Source organism: Dunckerocampus dactyliophorus, chromosome 14 (genome assembly GCF_027744805.1).
Source record: "Dunckerocampus dactyliophorus isolate RoL2022-P2 chromosome 14, RoL_Ddac_1.1, whole genome shotgun sequence".
Taxonomy (NCBI): Eukaryota; Metazoa; Chordata; class Actinopteri; order Syngnathiformes; family Syngnathidae; genus Dunckerocampus; species Dunckerocampus dactyliophorus.
Window position 1 is genome coordinate 23,608,712 of NC_072832.1, and position 23,148 is coordinate 23,631,859.

The following is a 23,148-nucleotide window of genomic DNA, read 5'->3' on the forward strand; positions in this document are numbered from 1 at the left end:
GGCTAATGAAAAATACAAAACAAATAGCATTTAGAAGATGTTATATGTTGTGTAATATCTGTGACGTTTTGTGCGCCTTTAAGAGGCGGGGCCTAGGAAGTGACATGTATGACGTCACCTAGCTACTGTAGCATGGTTAGCAGTGTGGAGAGTAACTGGCGTGAGTTGTGGCTGACAGCAGCTCCTGTGTGAATGTAGTAGTAGTATTCTGCTAGTCTATGTAATGACTTATTTAGGTCTAAGACATCTAATTTTTTATTATTATGTCGACTATATTGGTAATACAAGTGTAAAAGTGACTACAGGAGTTGTATATCATGCATACAGGGCTCTAATAATCCTGAAAACATATTTAGAAGGTCTTAAACAGGTTTTCTATGCTGTAACTACGAAAATATTCCATTTATAAATAAGGAATTCTACTTCGCGGAATCAATTAACTTCGATAAACGAGGGCCGACTTTAATACGCCTTGTCACTGATAACAAAAAACCTGAGATGCAGGCTGTTTTTTTTCTTTAAATACAAACAACATCCCAGCATCTCGACATGGGTTGAAAAAAAAAAAAAAAAAAAGAGTATGCAGCCCTCGGGGGAAAAAAGTTTAGACACCCCTTCCCTAACCCTAACTAATGTGGCTAATGGGGAAAAAAGTTAGTACATACCCTCATGAACGTGATATCCACTTCCCCTTGGGAGAAAAATGAGCTTCGTACTAACGGCATTGCTTATTTGTTTTAAAAACAAAATGTCACTGTGGTTTAAAAAGTCACATTTGGAGTCCGAAGACAAGAAGCTAGGCAAATAGCTCTCGCTAGCCGGCTAGCTGGCGTCAGAGTGTGTAAACAAAGATGCAAGAAAACAGCAATAGGTTTGATTAAAGGGAGTCATCAAACATGCTGGCATCGATTGGTGTAGCCATTGAGCTTTTGTCGACTAGTATTTATTCTCACGGCAATACGGGACAAAGTGCGATATGTCGGCTCAATATGGGTGTTGGCAACCCTACGTGACACAGCACACATGTAGTGTTTGCCTCCTCACGCCGATCCGTTTTTGTGATCGGCTTTGAACGGCATATGCCGATCACGTGTTTTTTATGGAAACTGGACGATCCTAATCGGTAGCCGATCGATCAGAGCACCCTTCCGAAATACACACACCCGGTCATGTGGAACAGTCTTTGAGTCTTGCATCAACAGCACCCCTGCTGGTTGCAGCCAAGTTGTGCGTTCCGTTTTGCCTCAAGGCACGATTAAGTCACAGTAATTCGACACAAACGACCAATTTCTTGGGGTCTTGTCTTTGTTTAGGACGCTATTAATGGCTTCTTATGTTTGGGCCATTTCTTCTGATTATGCCCAGAAGCTTTTCATGTTAACCCCCAAAGCAGATTACCTGTGAAATCACAGGCTTTTTATTGACGGCAATCCAATCCATGATGATACTGCGTGCTGTCATGCAGAGCACTATATTAGATTTGTGCTTCGCTGTGTGCTCTGACTGCTGATTATGTACTCATGCCATTTTCTTATGCTTTTGTGTTAACGACAGCCATGTCTCAGAAGTTCCAGCACATCTCGGGGGTTTTGTCCCAGAATTTTGGCAGACTTGGCCTCATTCATAAAGCCTTTAGACTTCCATTCATGGTCTCTATGCCAAAACCTTCCTTTGTCTGTGGTTCTATGCAGGTGCTGAACAGTACAGCAGATATTCAGGCTATGCTGAGACCTACAAATGGGACGAGAGCTACAAAGATGAGACTCCCAGGTAGTTTTTAGGCTTTAAGCTGTTGCTCCCTCTAGTAAAAATAACTTGTCTTATTGTCAATTCGAAGAGATGACTGGCAGAGACGATGCACGGAGATCGTGGCCATTGATGCTCTGAAATACAAACATTTCCTGGAGCAGTTTCTCCCGGAAAAGATGACCAGAGAGCTCAACAAGGTGAGGCGGGGGTTTTGTTTTTGCTCCCACCCAAGAAAAGAAGCAATACAGCACAAATTACAAATTCATACAGAGTGGACCAGCATTCACGGCCCTGCAAATTTGCAGATTTTTCCCCATAAATGTACTTTATAGGTGTCCAAAGTGGGGCCTTTGGTCCTTTACACTTTCTAAAAATACAATTAATCAAGAAAACAAAAACAAAAAAATGCAAAAATTAAAAATAGAGCACTGACTTTGCAAGAATAAATACAAAATATGAAGAGAGTAAAGTTCTAAGATTAAAAAATAGCATCAAACTGCAAGCGTGAAGGAAAAAATGTTGACTTATGAGGAAGAAAGCAAAACAACGAAAAGTAGCAATTTTTGGAAAATGAAGTTGGGGAAAACGTTGTAATATTACAGTAATGAATTAAAAATATTATGAGAATAAAGTCATAATATTGTGAAAAAAAATGTACAAAAAAAGTTTAAATATTTGTAAAAAAAAAAAAAAAAACAGCAAAAATTTAATGTAAGGATACAGATTTTATACTAACATAAGACGCTTTGTCACTGATAACAACATGCTAAGATTCAGACTGTTTGTTTCTTTAAATACAGAAAAAAGGTCTCAAGATATCCACATGGGTTGGTTTAAAAAAAAAAAAAAAAAGAAATGTAAAAGCGGCCCCCACATCCTTTTATTTTTCAGTATGCAGCCCTCGGTGGAAAAACTTTGGGCACCCCTGCAATCGGACGACTAGTGAGAGTCAGAACAGTTAAATCAGGGATGTCCAAAGTGGACTAGTGGATCGGCATTCACTGCCTTGCAAATTTGCAGAATTTTTGTTCATAAATGTATTTTTGTTTTTCCGAACATCAATATGCACATGACCAAAATGGATTACACACATACAGTAAAAAGTAACTGCTGTTTCTTCTACACTTTATCACAGGAGTGTCCCAACTTAGTACCATAGTGAAAAATAAAAGGATGCAACTTTGCATAACATATGCTAAGAAGTTAAATATATTTCAAGAAAAATCTGCATCTCAGCTTTGTGATATACAGTCGGTGAAAAAGCCTGTTAAGAGTATCAACTTCAGTCCCCCATTTTTGCAGGTTTTTTTTAATTGTTATTTTCCAAATATTTCAACTTTCTTCTTAAATAATTTTCTTCTTGTAATATTATGACCTCATTCCCATAATATTAAAACCTTTTCCCCAACCAAATTTTCCAAAAATTAAAATTTTATTTTGTATTGTTTGCTTATCCTTAATTTATTTTATTCTCTATTACAGCTGTTTTTTCCATTTCTGCTGTTGGGTTTTCTTTTTGTACATTTTCTCGTCGTAATATTGACTTTATTGCCATAATATTATAACTTTTCCCCAACCTAATTTTCCAAAAATTTCAACTTCATTTTGTTTTGTTTGTTTCTCATAGTATTACGACTTCAAAAAAAAAAAAAAAAAAAAAAATTCTTGACTATTTCAACTCATTGCTACTAAAAGTACATTATTTTCCCTCATAATATTGCAAGTTTATTCTTGTAAAATTGACTTTTTTCTGTTAATGTTTTGCCTTTATTCTTGTAAAATTACAGCTGTTTTTTCCTTACGTTTTTTTTTCCCCCAACTATTTCAATTTTCTTCTTGTACATTTTTTCTCATAATTTTTTGACTTATTCCCATAATATTGTACGTTTTCCCGAACCAACTTGTCCAAAAATTACAACTTTATTTCATTTCTTGTCATATTACGACTTAAAAAACATAACATTTTTTGTTAAATATTTGAACTTCATGCTACAAAAATGACGTTATTTTTCATCATCAAAAAAATGTACTACTTTATCACATTATATTACAACTTTTTTTCTCTTAATATTTTGACATCCATCCATCCATTTTCTATACCACTTCTCCCCATTAGGGTCGCGGGGGTATGCTGGAGCCTATCCCAGCTGACTTCGGGCGACAGGCAGGGTACACCCTGGACTGGTCGCCAGCCAATCGCAGTATTTTGACGTTGTTGTTGTAAAATTTTTGTCGAATGTTGTTGGGTTTTTTTGTTGAATTATGTATTTGAAATGCACCGCCGGCCAATAAAAACAGCCACGGCCTGCAAATGGCCCCCAGGCCGGACTTTGGATACCCCTGCCTTATCATATTACCGTTGTGTATTTTTTTAGGCATACTGTGGATTCTTCCGAAATAATGCCAACAGAAAACACCTCTCCGCCATTGCCACTGGCAACTGGGGCTGTGGAGCTTTCGGTGGAGACACGCGACTCAAAGGTACCAGTATGGAATTGAGTCACACGTAGGAGTAAGCAAGTTTTAGAGTGAGCAACATTTGTTTCAAATCTCTTGTGTTAAATACAAATTGGTGACTGTAAACCTGCACTTTTTACAGCAACTGCCAGTACAACAATTTAACTGTAATACAATATTTGAACTGGGCTTTCATCATACTGTTCCTTTTAAGAGCTAAATTGTCATGTACTAATGGTATAATAGTATACCGTAAGTCAATTATTATATAATTATATATAACTATTATACAGCTATTGTATAAACTGTCAGTTTTCTTTTTTGTTATTATTTTTTACTTATATATTTTTTTTAATAATAAAATTAAAATATGATAATAAAATAATTTAACAATTCAGCAATCATTTTTAAAATTTTATTTTTGACTTATATAATGCAATATAAATATATTTGAAAAAAAAATAAAAATAATAAAATTAAAATATCTATATTTTAAAAAATATGAGCGAAAAATAAAACCTAAAAAACATTCAGCAAGAAAAATTGTCTGTTTTGTTTTTATTTTAGTATTTTTTGCTTAATATAATCTAAATATTAAAAAAAATTAAAAGAATAATAATAAAATAAAAATACATTTCAAAATTTAAACACTAAAGATAATAAAATAAAATAAAAAAAAAATAATCAACAAGAAAAAATATCTATATTTTAAGCAATTTCATAAAATAATAATAAAATGTAAATTTATAAAAAATATTTTTTTATAAATACTAATAATCAAATAAAATAGTCAGCATTTAGCCAGAAAAGTGTTTTTGCTTTATATAATATAAATGTTTTTAAAATGTAAAAAATAATAAAAATGAAAATATATATATATATATATATATATATATATATATATATATATTATTATTATTATTATTTTTTTTTATTAAATACTAATGATAATAAAATACAAAATTGTAAAAAAATTTAAACTTTTTTTTTTTTTCCAGGCTTTTGCGTGCCACCTAAAATGGTATGGCAGGCCGAATCTGGCCCTCAGGCCTTGAGTTTGACGCTGATGATTTAAGTCGATGCAGTAGTTCATTTTCTGCACTTCCTGCCATTCACAATTTCGCTGCTACATTTGCTGATTCCTCCCAATCTCTCGCTCAATTAGAAGCCATGCCCGTGTTTCACTCACCCCCCCCCAAAGTCCTCCCCCCACCCCGTTCCATTGAGCAGCTGACACATGTTTATGCGTTCCATTAAAAGGCCGATTGATTACAAGGCAGGGAGAGCATAAATTGGAGCCCTCAGTGGACTCGCACAACATCACTCTTCATAAGCGGGGGGCGCACTTAACTGTCCCGGAGAATACTTAACGCTGCACATTTTAGCGGTATTGGTAATGGTCAAATGTGACACGCCGTTGCAACATCATACATTTAGTTCATTCTTGCAGACTTAATTAAAGACTAAAAAAAAAAAAACAGTAGCACGATGGGAAGCCAACGAGCGAAATGTTTTGGCTTTGTCACACGCTCAAAACTCTGACAGAGAGCTATGAAAGCAGGGGTGTCCGAAGTGCCGTCCTGGGGCACTTTGTGGCCTGCGACTGGTTTTGCCTTGCCCAACAACATATTACATCAATCCCTCGTCACTTTGCGCTTCAAATTTTGCGGTTTCACACAGTTTTTCAAAAATGTATTAATTAATAAATGGTGCTGTTTTATGGTTCAATATTATTAGTCAATGTCAGTAATGTTACTGTAATGTTGGGTGAGACACACAAGCACCAGACTTGATTGGCAAAACAACAGGCTATTCTGCAGGTTTCAGTGATTTCACAATGGGCACAATAATCCCTAACACGGGCTACACATTTACAGCAATACACACGAGCACAAGTCCTATTTATGTCTTTAAATGTCTTATTTTCTCTTATGTCCATGACTGTACATTGGGTAATAGGAGTGTGAAGGTGACTATAGGAGTGTTTATTTCATGTCTAGAGGACTCTAATAATGTTAAACCGTATTTAGAAGGTGTTAAACAGGTTTTTTATGCTCTAATTAGGAAAATATTTCATGTATAAGGTTTGAATGATCTCTCAACAGGCACAATAATGCCTGACACGGGCTACTTTGCGGCTGTAATTCACGCCAAGCTAAAACTCTACTCTGAATCCCTGACATCACTTCCTGTCCGCCCCCCATTCAGCTCCCCTGGGACCGGAATACATTTACACTAACACATACGAGCATGAGTCTTATTTTTTGTCTTTATTTTCTCATATTTGTCTGCTATTTATGGTAATAGTGGTGTAAAGGTGACAATAGGGGTGGTATTTAATGTCTAGAGGTGTATTTAGAAGGGTCTGGAACCAATTAACCGTGATAAACGAGGGATCAAAATTGGGGAAACTTACTGAGCAAAAGGCATAATATAACGAGAAAGAGCTGAAATGTTGATATTAGTAATTAAACTATAAACATTTCCGCTGAAATTTGGATGTGAATGTCACCTGTTGCGAACCTCTAGCCCGGCTTGTGTGCCAATCAGTGTGTATGAATGCGTTCTTGAATACATGCTTCATTGTTCGCTGCACTGTTTGAGCTCCATAGACAATTTTCATCCGGGTTTGACGCACTATTTCTGGGCAGCATGCCAACGTGTAGCATTGCTGGACATTCTTCCAGGAGGCTGTATTTCACATTTGCAAGTTCTAACAATATTTTAACTCATTTTAGCAGAAATTGTGCTTCTTGTTGCTCGCTGTAAACTGGAGCGTGTTTACTCGGTTCCACTCAACTAGAGCCACAGCTGGTTAGCAGACGCCATTGCTTCTCAGCATTTCCTGAACATTTTTCCCATTATGATGGACTATCTTAGTAATGGCGTTTTCCGAAATACATACAGTCACGGAAAAAATGATTAGACCACCGTTGTTTCTTCAGTTTCTTGTTCATTTTAATGCCTTTAATGCCTAAGGTACCTTTTTGTTTGGACAAATATAACAATGACAATAAAAATAGCTCATAAGAGTTCATTTTTTGGCAGTTTGGCAGTACAATGCTATAGCTATTCATGTAAGAACTTAAGTGATTTTGGTTATTATCAAGAAAACCATGGAAGTTGCTAGATATCAGCTCTTACATTAAACTCTTCTGAGCTATATTTTTTATCATCATAATATTTGTCCTTAGTTGTACCAGGCATTCTAATGGGTCAATAAACAGAAACAAGGGTGGTCTAATCATTTTTTCCATGACTGTATTTAAACAATTTTCACATATGAGAACGCCGCATCTATGCGGTATTTTTGCTCTGATTATACATCTCGTTACTTCTAGTTACGGATACGCTTGTTTGCCCCCCATCTATTTGAGGCAGGGCTGGAAAATAGTGATGTGCGAGTCGATACTGAAATATCGATACTTCCGATACCTGCTTTTTACGCTCTTAAAATCGATTCTCAAATCAAAATATCGATACTATGAAGGTTTTCATTCTTATAGTACTTCTTAATAATGAATAATTTAATTAAAAAAAAAAATGTAAGTACCATTTTCACATATTTTATATGATTTTGTCCTGTTTTTTCTGTTGTTGTATATTAGCTTGGCTATATTGTAAATAACCCCGTTACCTCAATATATTCCAGGGTATAAAATAAATGAATTACTTAAATTCATTATTGCATTCATTATTTATTTAAATTAACAATGTATTTAGTTAGTAATTGAATTAAATGTCTTGTATTGTTTATGCTATGATATGAAATACACTGCTTTTTAAAATTTACCAGACCAATTAGGTGAATTTGCACAAATTATCGGTATCGGATGGTGTATCGCCGATACCAGTCTGAATTTTACTCCGTATGGGCTCCGAAACAAAATCAGTGGTATCGCACATCACTACCGAAAACACCCGGATGTGACGTCACATGAAACCCTGCAATCGATGGTAGTTGAAGTGCAAAATCTGAAAGCGAGCACCTAACAGGATAACCCTAAGTACCAAAAGTGCAGTTCGGCCATGATTTTGTATCAAGCCATGAATGTACACAAGTGATAGAAAGATATTAGCTAAAATACTCACATGCTAAAAGTTAGCATGCTAGCACCTGGCAAGGTAGTACGGCCATCCCTCGCTATACTGCGGTTTTCCAGAAATTAATTAATTAATAAATGATCACTGTCTCGTGGTAGACTATGGTCTATTATTAGTCAAAACATATTAAAATACAAGTGATATGTAGTGTTTTGGTCACTAGGGGGCAGTAATGACTCAAAACCTTGAGACATTACCTTACATTACATTACCTTAACACTGCATGAAGTCATGAAGTCAGCCATGGCATGTCTGACATTATAGATGCAAAAAAGATCTCCTCCCATCTCATGTGGAGGTGGGAAGTTTTTGGCTTCTTAAGGTAAGAAGAAATTAAGTCAAGGCTAATTGGTTAGCTCGCTAGCTCACTACCTAGTGGCCGTCTCGAGTCCCTGCAGCGTAGTAGAGTTTCAATGTGACGTAAACAAAGAACAATAGTAGTGTGAAGGTGATTATAGGGGTGTTATTTCATGTCTACAGGGTAGACATGAAGATGATAAGGTTAAAAACCATATTTGGAAAGTGATAAACATGTTTTCTCTGCTCTATGAAAATATACAATTTATTCACATTGAATAAATATACTAGTGGAAATTAAATTAACGCGGTCGGGTCTGTGACCAGTTAACCGCTATAAACGAGGGACGACTATACACATAAAATGTCTGTACGGACTGCTTTAGCAGTACTGCACAATGTACTGTACATCTCCGCTTGACATTGAATTATGTTTGCATTTGACTGTATGTCCGCACGCTCGCACATACGTCCATGAGGCTGAGCTACATGGTCACTATGAAGATTACAGCCCTGTTTTTCCAAAATGTTTTCAGTCATGTGTTCATAAATCTGGAATCAATAATAACCATTCTGTTAAATATTAAAAAGTCCTAAAAGCTAATTTGCCTAGTACTCGTGGAACATTCACTGCTTGGGGTACAAATGTGCCTGTCACTGGTGGCACGCTTGGTTTATTGACCAATTACAAACGTCCATTCCCTTTCAGCGGTCCAGTTGGCATTCCGTCAGTCACGGAATGCTGCTTATTGTGCAAACGTTTGCCATTGTTGCCTGGGGTTTACCCCCCCCCCCGTTTAACCTCCTCCTTGTCTGTTTTTTTGTCAGCGCTGATTCAGCTGATGGCGGCGGCAGAAGCCGGCAGAGATGTGGCGTATTTCACGTTTGGAGACGCCCAGCTCATGCGAGACGTTCACGACATGCACACTTTCCTGACGGAGAGACAAGTCACTGTGGGTAAGAGTGATCGGGTTTGGTTTTTTGTTTTTTACTGGTTTGGGAGGTTTTCCATGAGTGGCAGGAAAAAAAAATCAGATTAACTGTGAATGTTTTCAAGGTTTCCCTGAGGATTTTTTGAAGCTGTGGTGGTGGGATGCATGTCAGGGCGGACCGCCGCCGTGGTATTGTGCCTCTGCTATGTCGCTGTGGTAGCATTTTTATTTTTTTATATTTATATTTACTTTTGGTAATCATGTTAACATTAGGGCCGTTCACATGCTTGAACAAGAAATGCATTCATGAACTTTAAATACTTTTCTCTCCGTCTTTTCTTCCTCTCCTGACCTACCAAGCCTTAACAGGGCAGTGTTTAAACCCTAGTTACCACAGAGGTGCAAAACCACACTTCTTCTGTTTCAAGTACGTGCACCTCCCGCCTGACTACTTTGTTTAAAGTTAAGTCAGGGGCAAAGGGAACTCACCCAGGTATCAACAGCCTTGATGTGTGCCGGCAGCCCCACTTCATCCATACCATGAACAATAGAGTAAACCGTTTTATTATGTCCACAGCACTAGACCCGACACTTTATAGCCGCATCCCTTCATTTTAATTGGTGGCTCTTGTTAAGGACCTCAGGCTATTCCGGTGCACGTTTTTCAAAATTGAGCGTAGTGGAACATTTTTATGATATTTGAAATTTTATTTCAAGCTAATTAGCTAATTAGGAGGAGCAAGAGTGAATTAGGAAGGGACCTTAATGTCAGCTGATGTTTATGATGTGGGTGACATGGGATCAACCCCCACTACCTTTGTGACTGACATGATAGCCACCCCTTGATATAGCATATATGTCCATTCATACAATATATTAACATTGTTTTCACGAAAAAAACCCCCCAACTCATTTTCAGGTGTGGTGGATTTTATTTTGCCGTGGCGGTGCGCCACGATTCATTATATGTAGCGGAAACCCTGGTTTTGCTTTTTCTTTGCCCTGATATGCTTTTTTTGCAACACTTGTTCCAGAAGTAGGAAGGCAAAAAGTACACAGGAATATACATGGCGCTGCAAATACGGAAATCCAAGTAATATGAGCAGGAATAAGCTGCATCTGGATGGATGGATGGAAGTAATATGAGCTAAAATAAACGTCAAATGAATGCTTATTTTTGTCCAAACATTTTTTGATGATGTATATTACTGAAAAGAAAAGCAGAATACTTTTGAAACAACTAATATGTATGCTTTGCCAAGTAAATGTTCTTATATATCTATAGTCAAAAATAAGTAATGGTGACCTTGTAGGTATGTGATCTTGCAAGATCAGCAGTCATTAAGACACAGGTGGTCCTCAGGTTGCATACGAGTTTCGTTCCTAGACTGACGTAAGTCACTCACACTGTACATGAAGGACGTATAAAATAGAGTCATAAAAACACAAAATGAAACTGGAATAATTCACAAAAATAATTCATTAGCAACCTTCCCATGTCAATAAGGAAACCTCTACCCTGCTTAATTATTACTGTCACTTTCTTAGGATCAGCGACCGGGCAGTTATGTGTACTGTGTTAAAGAGTTTTGTGATTTCCGACAGTCTGTGAACGTGACTTAAGAGTGCTGACTGTGTGACTGTGTGCGTGCGTGCGTGCGTGCGTGCGTGCGTGCGTGCGTGCGTGCGTGTGTGTGTGTGTGTGTGTGTGTGTGTGTGTGTGTGTGTGTGTGGCTGCGTGCAGAGAGGACGGTTGACTTTGCTGATGTTGTTTTGGCTTTATCCTTAATGATGGTTGCGACAGTCGAGCAATTGAGACGAGTGTGGCCAATATTGAGCACATAGCGTGTACTTCCGCGCCGTAACTAGTTCTCCAACAAGTGTCGGACCAAAATGAAGTTTTTAATTAATTTATGGCAGCACGTACATAACACAGAAAGATGTAAACCCCTGGTGCCCATTACCTCTATCGTGAGCTACCGGTCGATTGCGAAGGTAGCATGAACGTCACTTTGTCAGTCAGCTGACATTAAGCTCTCCTCCTGATTTGCTCTTGCTCCCCCGCGGCAACGGTGAACAGACGTCTCAAACTACCCTCAGAGAGGCAACTTTCATCTTTATTATTTCTATTAGGAATAAACTAAGTGAGCGGTAAGATGCGTATATCTATAACAAAGGTTATCTGTTCCCTCGTAGCGGCTAGGAAAAAAGTGAATTGATTGCTTTGCTTCGCGTCCTGAACTACACGACAGAAATGTGTGTTTTCTACTCTTCCGTTTCTTAAACTCTTATTTCATGATGAATTGGAAAAGGTGCCCATTGGTGAAACCTTTTGAATATGTTGCCTTGACTTCGGCTGCATTGTCTTTTGCATAATCATTTTCATTTCTTGGATATCTGTAATGTTTGATGGCAAATGCTAACTGGACGTAGTACATGAATTGTGTGTGTAATGAACGCTACGTAGCTATTTGGACTGACATATTAGCGCTGCGCAGGTTATGTACACAACTATTGAGGAATTAGGTGGAATTATCTTGATTGCCACATTGAATTCAGTTGAATTGCGAATTATTTGTGAATGATATCAACTACTTTGATTGCTGGTAAACTTCGAAACCTTATTTGAAATACTAATCGTTAATATTCCGTTTACTGGTTAGATTTGATATATTTATAAAAGATAGATCATGTCGACTTGTAACTTGCATGCTGAAAGAGTGCGTACAATGTACTGTACATACTGTAAATAATCATTTATTCTATGTTTATAGTAGGAGGTAGACCTTTGGGACTTGGTCATTTTAAAAGTAGCTCGCAGACTGAAAAAATGTGAGCACCCCTGCTGCAAGCAGAGGACCACCTGGAGTTTTTTTTGTTTGTTGTATTACACCTCCAATTATTTTTACACTTACAAATGATGGCAACAGATTGGCTCTGGAACAGATTATTTCTATTTCCATGACTTCCTATTGTTTACATTCCTGTGTGTTCCATTCAATCCAACATCGGCCTTTATCGAGCCCCTGCAGCAGTGAGGTTGTCCTTGCTGCCACCATGACTGTAGCAATGTAGGAGGCCAGTATGCAAAAAGAAAAACTAGAACCCTGCCCGTGTTAATGCTAAATTATTCCACCTGGTCCATCCATTTAGCCTCTGAGTGGATTACTGGTGACCCCAGCCTCTCCTTCCTCTCGCCCTCGCCCGCTTTTCATTTTGCTCCCCCCCTCCGCTGACATTTATTGAAGCCTTTCAGAGAAATTCCCCTGCAGCCATCCATTTCCTAAAGTGGAGCTGCAGTGCAGAAGACGACCAAGAATAAACTCAAACAGCAGACCTGCCAACATGGACGGTTGGCATGAATCGGCATGCATTTCCACCCTTAAATGCGCTTCGCTAGTCTTAGTAAAGGCTGTGATTGGTTGGCTTCTAGAACTTTATTTCCATATAGTGCATCTTCTCTGATTTCAGATTAACATTTGCAAAAAAAAAAAAAACCACTATCGGAGCGCATCGATTAGTACCAGCTGCAAGAACACTCCCCTTCTCTCTTTAATTACTATTGTTTGCTCGCAACAACGGAAGCTAACATGCTCAATAGTCGGCGGGAGCTGACGTCACGTCACGCGCCCAACGCTGACAAAGAGCTATAAGAGAGTGGTGTCCAAAGTGCGGCCCAGGGGCCATTTCCAGCCCGTAGCTGTTTTTTTTTTTTTTTTTTTTTTAAATTGGCCCGCAGCACATTATAGTAATGAAATTAAACACAAAAAATGGGGAAAATAGAGCAAATGGAGAGCAAAAAACAAAGCTGACATGTTGATACTAATAACAAATAATACAAAGCTTTTTCTTAAATGTTTTTTTTTTAGCCTTTCTACAAAATGAAAAAAAGAACATAAAATATAAAAATACCTCTAATATAGCTAAACAAGGCAACCAAAATATTAGTTATGAGAATGAAAATATTTGGATAATTTTATAATAACGTTATTGTATTTTTGATTCAATGTATTGAATATAAATGACATTGTAATGCACACTTCCAATCATTTTATATCACCGTGGTTGATCCAAAGTATGTCTTATTAAAATATGTAAATTACTATGTGTAATGTTTATTGTATTTTCATGTCATTTATTTTTTCTTCTTTTATATTACAATAATATAAACCAAAAAAAAACCCAGCAACAATTGTAAAAAAAAAACAAAAAAACTGTGAAATGTTGATGCACTCCTGATCACAATCTTATGACCAGTTGAAAAATTGCAAGACTGCGCATTTTGCACTTTTGGATCTTAAGGAGGTTCTAAGTAGAGCTTCAAAATGCAAAAAGAAGAAACAGGAGTGAGACAAAAAACATTTAGAGTAAGCAGTTTATTGCAAACAAGCATTAAAGTGAAATAGGCTGTTCATCAGCTGATCAAAAGTTTAAGAGCACAGCCTCTAAAAGCCATAATGTGGATTGAATGTGATTTAGTGCCAGGTTTTGTATTGTTGATGTCATTGTCTTTGTCACAAACCTTGTCATGTCACAAAATGACGATGCCCTGAAATTGACATCAGATGGTGTTTTACACACAACAGGCACCAAGAAAGTATTCCATCGTGTCGCACACGACACACACGGCTAGCGAGTAGCAGCCCTGCCTCTCTCCACCGGGACACAGAGATTGAATGACTGACAGGAGAGTTCACTCACTCCGTTCATTCCGCTGCAGAACCAATGCGTCCAGGTGCTGAGACAGATGCACAGAGTGAAACCTCTTGTCATCCAGCAATTGATTTATTGATTATCGTGACACGCCTGCACGGAACGATGCAGTACAGGACAAACAAGACTAGTTTGTTACGTGTAATATTGTACAAAAACCCAGACAAAATTTTGGATGAAAACCGAGGTTTGACTATAATTTCTTCTTCTTGTCCTTCGAGCTCAACCTGTTTGTTCTCTTTTGTCTCTTTTCACCCCCGTACCTCTCCATGTTTCTGCCTGTGTCCCAGGGAGGCTGTACAGTCTTTTGAACCAGTACTCCCATTTGGTTTGCAAGAACTGCCGCACGACAAGACCTGACGTCAGCCTCTACGCTTTCATCTACCAGAAGGTCTCTTCCCCCGCCGCCACCGATGCCTTGGACTCCGCTAAGGATTCTGGGATGTCCCCTGTAACATCGGACTCTCATTAAAAAAAAAAAACAGGGTTGCGGGGGGGGTCCTCTTCTTCCTCCTAACCTAATAAGATTCCGGTTGTGTGCTTACAATCACTCTGACACACTCCCTTTAAGGATGCCTTCACACTTGGTACGTTTGGTCGAGTTAAAGGGAACTGTGGTGTGTTCTGCAGTTGGGTGGTGACCAAGACGGTATGAGAGATGGGTCTCGGTTGCATTGCAGAAAATAACAATTATGTGAGAGAAAATGCGTTGGAAGTTTAGTCTCTCTGATTGTCACTCCTTAAAAGTACTTTTTAGACGCCTTTTCTGAAATGTAAGCTGGTAAAAACAGCAGAATCCAAACATAACTTACGTATTCAACCCAGCTGAAGGCATTTTGCTTTGGAATATTTGAGTTAGGTCAGGTAAAATGTCACGAAAGCTGTCCAAGCATGTCCGCACGTTGTGCCAGGGGTGTCCAAAGTGCCATTTCCAGTCTGCTGCACATTCTAAAAGTATAATTTAACGTTTGTTTTTTTTTGTTTTGTTTTGTTTTTTAACAACAAAAGTGTAGTAATTAGTAATAAAATCAGCAGTAATTTTACAAGAATAATGTCCAAATATTTAGATAAAAAAGTTGCAATACAATGAGGAAAAAGTCATAATTTTACGAGTCTCATTTATGAGCAAAAATAATGTCATTTTAGTAGCATGATGTTGAACTATTAAAGAAAAAATATCTTACGTTTTAAACCAGAGAACTGAAAGTGTGAACATTTGCGATCCCACACGCAAACTACCAAATCACAGACTTGCCTTTTCTCGCAGGGAGAGCCTTCTACTAGTATTTGACATTTATAGCAATAGTACATCCCTTTTGCTGTCCAACTGTGCTCTGCAATGTCAAGGTTTGGCTCACGAAAGGTTGATGAAAACCCAAAATGGCACTTTTCCACCGCATAGTACCGACTCCACTCGAACCAAAAACCACATTGAACGCGTCAACCCGCCAAGACACGACGACGAACTAAAACAATACAGGAGAATGCCACAAAAAAAGACAGAAAAACAGCTTCAAAGAGGCAGCTAAGAATGCACGTAATGGGAACACTTCCGCCTATAAAGCCTTCCGAAAAAACTTCCAAAAAGCGCCAGCAACGCTCCATTTACATAATGTGACCTGCATATCAACCAAGCTACAGCAACATTGTTATTATTATTAACGTTGTTACGCCCAAGAACTACAGTGCGCCACACCACACCGGCTAGCTACTAGCCGGCTACCGACTAGCCTCACGTCACATTCGCGCACAATGCCTCAGGCCACTAGCAAAAGCTAACGCTACATATTGGAGATGCCGCCACTGCTGCTGTGTTTTTGAGTTTGGAAAAGGTAACGCTAGGTGTAGCGTTCCTTTCTATGTTGCTATATGAAATCAATGCACCCGGAAGGAAGTTCCGCTAACGCTTAAAATGACCAAAACACTGTAAGTATGACATGTTATCATGAATGTACCTGTTACTACATGCTCACAGCATGGATACAAAACCATAAAACCTTGTTTTAATAGCGGGCTTTCTAGGCGAAATAGGTGTGTCCCATTACATGCATTAATTTGCTTCCTCTTTTTAGCTTTTTTTATATCTTCAGAACGCACGGAAAAGAGAAAGACGTGTTCATGTCTTACATAAGGATTGACGGGCAACATTTAAAAAAAAAGGTGCAGTTTTCCTTGAAGGAAAGTGGAGCATAACACTGCACACAGCAACAGGGTACGCTAAAATTAGCATGTGTCTTTATTGTCATTTATAAGCATGTATAGAAATAATAGTAATACAGCACAGTGGAACCTCGGCATAAATTCTTCCAAAATGTCTAACGAAAACCAAAAAGTATAAAAACTGTAGCAATTGTTCTCGTAGGAAAAAATGCCAATCATTTCCAGACACCCCAAAAAATTGGATTAGTTATAGGTTTAACTACAGAAATAAATGTGAAATTTTTATAATGAATTACATGGATAAATGATTAGGGGTGCACGATAATTATCAGGCTGATATGAGGCAATAACGACATCATACCGAAAAATCCGCTACTATTAAAAGTAGCTCCGATAATTTAAAAACGCTCCAATGAGGCGAGATTACTGTGCCAGTTAGCAAATGAAGCGTTCCAGCAACCTGTTGTAACGTCCCCTGAGCTCACTTCTACACAAACATTATGAAGAGGACGACATTTTGAGTGCTAGTTGTACCAGATACTTTGCGATGACTGAGAAAAAAACATTGAGCACACAATAAACCTTATCAGCCATCTGAAACGCCAGCGACACGGCATTTGAAAAGTGCAGAAGTTTTGCCATAGACGTCCGTGGCGTCAGACCGGCTGCTCAGCGCATATTCCCAAATACAGTACACCTTGCTGGGCCACACCAGGTGACTCCTTGTGCTCGAAACTCTGGTTCTCCTGATAGTAGTGATGTGGTAGTAGTGATGTCATGATATTGGATTAGGACAAATCAACAGGTACACTTGGTCAAATCCAATTTTGTTTGAGTCCTTCGTACCTCCAGGTGTGCACAAACTACAGTTACATCTAAATTTTCAAAAGTAGATATAAAAAAGTTATCGGTCTTGAGAAGCAGAAAGTTAGTGGTATCGGTTTGGAATAAAAGATATCATGTATTTCTATAAATGACCATTTAACATCACTTTTCCATTCAACAATACGTAATGCGCTTGAACGCCTCGTCAGTGCTGGGCGCACATTGCTTACAAGAGGAGGAAAGGAGACAAATAACGATTTATTCATTGTTCTGTGTGTGCGCTATGAGCAAATAACACATAATCAAGACAATTAAAGGATTCCCTGGCCAGAATTTGTCTATAGTGTCCCAACTTTAAATGAACCACTTCGTCACAGAGAAACTCATCAATATGTGGATGCTTGTTCAGGCACTGCATGACAGTGTACTCAAGCCAACCATATGTTTTCCATAACCGAGGTTCCAGGTGCTAGTGGAAAAGCGCCAGTGGAAAAGGGACGTTTAAATACTCTTCTTCCCATGCATGGCAGCGGACGCAATTACACTTGATAATCCAGGCCTTGACGACGATGCTCCCTTTTTATCCGTATTGTATCGCTTTTTCATCTTCTAAAAGAAGCGGCGAGTGACAGAGACGCTAGTCTATGCATGGGTAACATACACTATCTTACGGAATTATTGGACATACAGTATATGCTGCTCTTTCACACCCTTAAACGTGGGTTTTTTTTTTCTCCCAACGCTGTCAGAAACCTATATGAATAAAAAAAAATGACACGTAAAGTATTATTTGTATTGTTTTTACTCAGCTTTTTAAAAGTGATGAATTGCTGTAATTGATGGCGTGTATAAGCACTATTTAACGATACTTTGGTTACGTATTGGTAACACCAGTAAATGTAATGCATACTATACTGCAGGTTTTTAGGTTGCGCTCTTTTTAATGATCATTTCTTAATTAAAACATATTCCCTTCAACCTTGATTTCTCTGGTGTTCTCTGTGGAATGAGTGTTTTATTTCTAACTATGCTGGACAGTAGTGATGTGTGATACCACTGATTTTGTTTCCAATTAGATACGGCGTAAAACTCAAACTGGTATCGCCGATATTGATCCGATACTCATACTTTGTGCAAATTCACCTAATGTGCCTGGTAATTTTTTAAATAGTGTATTTCATATAATAGCATAAATAATACAAGACATTTGATTTAATAATTCTAAAAGCATTCATCAATAAAAAAGCCAAGCTAATAAACAACAGGACAAAATCATATAAAATGTGTGAAAAAGGGTATTTAAAACAAAGAAAATAAGTAAAATAGTAAAACCATTCAAATAAATGAGTAATTAATTACTAAGAACTACGATAAAAATGAGACTGTCTTCATAGTTCACACATGGCTCCGTTTACGATCGGTCATCCTTTCAGACAAACATTCCAGACAAACATGACCACAAATGAGGTATTGACATAATGAAGTATCAAAAGTATCGATATTTAGACTTGACAATTGATTTTAGAGCATGAAGAGCTGGTATCGATCAGTATTGATCTGCACATCACTGCTGTACAGTCATCCCTCACCACTTTGCGCTTCAAATTTTGCGGCTTCACTTTTAAGTTTCGTGATTGAATAAGGCCGATTCAGTCAAAAAATATACATAGTGTATGGATGCAAAATCTTTGTAATTTTTTTTGCCTAAATTAAGAATTTTCAAGCATAAAAATGGCGTTCAGAAGACTCATTCAAAGACATTGTGATATGTAGTGTTCTACACGGGCCACTAGGTGTCAGTAATGTTACTGTAATGTTTCAGTGAGACAAGCGTCAGACTTGATTGCTGGAACAACATGCTTTTATTGCAGGTTAGAGTGCTCTCACAACAGGCACAATAATCCCTAACACGGGCTTCTGTTGTGGCCGTAACCAAGCTTTCGGCTCAGCTCCACCACAACTGACCTATGCAGAGTCCACATCACTGCAGACACCGTATCAATCCGCCTGTAGACCTCGTGTTCCGTCCTTCCCTCACTTGTTAACAAGACCCCAAGGTACTTAAACTCCTCCACTTGGGACAGTATCTCATCCATGACCCGAATATGGCATTCCACCCTTTTCCAAGCGAGAACCATGGACTCGGACTTGGAGGTGCTGATTCTCATCCCAGCCACTTCACACTCAGCTGTGAACCGATCCAGTTAGAGTTGAAGGTCACAGCTCGATGAAGCAAGCAGGACCACATCATCTGTAAAAAGCAGAGACCAGCCACCAAACCGGAACCCCTCAACACCCTGGCTGCGCCTAGAAATGAGTAAAGTAATGAACAGAATCAGTGACAAAAGGCAGCCCTGGTGGAGTCCCACCCTCACTGGAAACAGTCTGACCTTTTGCCGGCAATGCAAACCAAACTCTGACACCGGTCATACAAGGAACCGCCTGAATTAGGTGGTCCGGTACTCCATATTCCCGGAGTACTCCCCACAGAATACCTTCTCCAAGTCCACAAAACACATGTAGACTGGTTGGGCAAACTCCCATGCACCCTCAAGGACCCGGCCGAGAGTGTAGAGCTGGTCCACAGTTCCACGAGCAGGACGAAAACCACACTGCTCCATCTGAATCCAAGATTCAACTATCCGGCGGATCCTCCTCTCCAGGACCCCTGAATAAACCTTGCCAGGAAGGTTTAGTTGGAACACACCCTCCGGTCTCCTTAAAAAAGGGGATCACCACCCCAGTCTGCCAATCCAGAGGCACCGCCCCCGATGTCCACACGACGAGTCATATCAACCAAGACACGCCCACGGCATGCAGGGCCTGAAGGAACTCCGGGCGGATCTCATCCACCGCCGGCCCAGAGTGTCCTGGTGCCAGGTGCACATATGAACACCCTTATGCTTGAACATTGTGTTTGTTATGGACAATCTGTGAGGAGCACCAAGTCCAATAAAAAAACACACTCGGGTTCAGATCAGGGGGGCCGTTCCTCCCAATCACACCTCTCCAGGTGTCACTGTCGCTGAGCGTTGAAGTCCCCCAGCCGAACAAGGGAATCCCCCGAGGGAGCATTCTCCAGCACTCCCTCTAAGGACTCCAAAAAGGGCGGGTATTCTGAACTGCTGTTTGGCACATAAGCACAACCAACAGTCGGAACCCGTCCTCCCACCCGAAGGCGAAGGGAAACTACCCTCTTGTTCACCGGGTTAAACTCCAACGTACAGGCCCTGAGCCGGGAGGCAACAAGAATTGCCACCCCTGCCCGTTGCCCCCTCACTGCTGGCAACGCCAGAGTGGAATAAAGACCAATCCTTCTCAAGAGGACTGGTTCCAGAGCCCTTGCTGTGCGTTGAGGTGAGTCCGACTATATCTAGCTGGAATTTCTTCACCTCGCGCACCAGCTCAGGTTCCTTCCCCACCAGAGAGGTGACATTCCACGCGCCAAGAGCTAGCTTCTGCAACTGAGGATTGGACCGCCAAGGCCCACCGCCACCCAGCTCACTCTGAATCCTTTGGCCCCTCATGGAGGGTGGACCCATGTTACCTCTTCAGGCTGTGCCCGGCAGGACCCCATGGGTGCAGGCCAGGCCACCAGACGCTCGCCATCATGCCCCACCTCCAGGCCTGGCTCCAGAGGGGGGCCCCGGTGACCTGCATCCGGGCGAGGGAGATCTTGGTGCAAAGTTGTGTGTCTTCATTGGGGTCTGTTTAGACTTCCTCCCCTAGGCCCTGTTTGTCATTGGTGACCCTACCAGGGGTGTAAAAGCCCCCGACTTAGCTCCTAAAATCACTGGGACTCTTTCACCACGATAAGGTGGTGGCTCAGGAAGGAGGCATGAGTATATATTTTGTCTTATTTAGGTCTTATGTCTTCCTTCTCTTACTATGTCTACTATATTGGGTAATAAGAGTGTGAAGGTGACTATAGGGGTGGTTTTTCATGTCTAGAAGACTCTAATAATGCCACTTTTTTTTTGGACGCGCGATTAATGTGCGCACGTCCTGTTTGAAACTCGGCACACACCATAGATTGAGGACGGATGATGGACCCACAAGCGGGAACAAATATTCAGTAGAAATGGAGAAGGAAAATGTTTTTTTGATTGGTAAATTTTGCTTCAAAGCCCTGGCAGATGGTTCTTGCAACAACACCAAAGTTATTTGTATCTACTGTTGTAGATACAAAGTCGCCATGGAGTACGTCGGCTGCCAGAGAAAAGCGAGAAGGTACATTTGTACAGCGGTACGTTGGCATTTGAGTGTCCCAACTAACAAGTGTTTTTTACATGGAAGCTGTCTCTCGGCTGATTTTTTTGCTTTGAACTGCGAGCTAAAATTGGGGTTAAGAGCTGCTAGTTACTGGCAGGCATATCCGAGGACACTTATTTGGGGGCTTGTGTCATGTGACCATGACTGAAAACGAGAATGGATCTAAATAGCATTAGCAGCGTGCTAGCTAGTGACTAGCTAGTCAAAGATTTTCAACAAATCAGCAAAACATTCTTACGTTATAGCAATCTAATTGATCTTATTTATTATGTATTATGTAACACTATGAAACGAAACATCAAATTAAAAGAATACAAAGCCACCATCCACCAGTAGGAGCCTGGAGTTTGTTCTTCAGAGAGGTTGTGCACCAAATAAATCTGCACATTAGCACTCAATAAGGTCATCAAATCTTACCTTTATGTATTCTCTCATAGTATCAGCATTCGGGACTGTTGGAGATGAAATTCTCCGTAACCTAATAAAGACCACAAGGACCACTTTTTGAAATAAATTCCACCCCCCCTGTGTTCGTTAATCTCCAATTATGAGAAGGAATAAGATTCACACTCCAGTTGAAGGTTTACAGAATGTAGTGAAAATAAATCAGACAGAATAGAATCCCATTACAGGATTCTGGGCTAAAAAATGTCTCTTCTAATGTCCTTCTGCGGCCTCCTAACCAGAAGAAGAGAGATCTGACGTATGCTCTCGTGCCGAGATACACTCGTGATCAAAATCTTAAGAACAGTTTAAAAATTGCTAGAATTTGCTTTTGCATATTTGGATCTTAATGAGGTTTTAAGTAGAGCCATCTACAGTCATTTTGTGTACCTTATTGTAAAGTGTTACCGTACATGTTTATTGGTTCTAGAACATTGATAATTAGTTTCATATATTCTTTACATTTTTGCAAAATGTGGTTGAAGCAGAATAATGTGTTTATTTTGTGTTATATTGTTAATTGATGGTTTTGTGGGGCTTTTATCCAAAATTAGGTAAAAGTGACGGTAAATGTTCAGTTGTCCATTTGTAATTATTTTTGCATCATTTTCTGCATGTAAAACTATAATTGTTGTCCATAAAATGTGTTTTGTGTTAACATTTTTGGGTGTCTGGAACGGATGAATTGGATTTACATGATTTTTCTATGGGAAAATGTGTTTTGGTTAGAGTCCGTTTTGTTTGAGTTGGCTTTCTGGAACGGATCAATGACGTTAACCAAGACACCACTGTATATTTAAAAAACAGCGTAAATTCACTGACAGTCAGGTGTAGAACCAATTAACCACGATAAACAAGAGATTACTGTACCATCCTGATTACCATCCTGAAATGCATCCATCTGTCCATCCGTCGTTAACTTAATTATTCATAGCTCATCAAGAAATAACCAGTTTTATTGCAGGCTCCTTCAGAGCATGCCTCGGCATGGCGGATTAGTCACTTTATTTCATCAAATCATGCATTATTGAATGATGGGAAAGGTGATTGATTTACGTGATGCCGCATGCGCCCACAGCTCTCAAGACAAATGAAATTGGGCTTTCATACTTTGCTTTATTAGATGAATTAGGCCTCTAAGTAACGTCACGACTTGGAAATCCATAAACGGCACACGGGCTAGGCTGGTGTAAGT

General features: G+C 39.4%; 1 protein-coding gene across 2 annotated transcripts in view; it reads left to right on the forward strand.

Moving 5' to 3' along the window:
• The window catches only part of parga (poly (ADP-ribose) glycohydrolase a), a 47,362-nt gene extending 29,125 nt beyond the window's left edge, over nucleotides 1-18,237 (forward strand). For both annotated transcript variants that reach the window (XM_054798602.1, XM_054798603.1), the window contains 5 exons: nucleotides 1,692-1,770; nucleotides 1,838-1,946; nucleotides 4,125-4,230; nucleotides 9,436-9,564; nucleotides 14,543-18,237. In XM_054798602.1, the coding sequence (XP_054654577.1) occupies nucleotides 1,692-1,770; nucleotides 1,838-1,946; nucleotides 4,125-4,230; nucleotides 9,436-9,564; nucleotides 14,543-14,724 (605 nt within the window). In that variant the 3' untranslated portion in view covers nucleotides 14,725-18,237. The remainder of the gene's footprint in view (nucleotides 1-1,691; nucleotides 1,771-1,837; nucleotides 1,947-4,124; nucleotides 4,231-9,435; nucleotides 9,565-14,542) is intronic.
• Nucleotides 18,238-23,148: the final 4,911 nt, after the last annotated feature.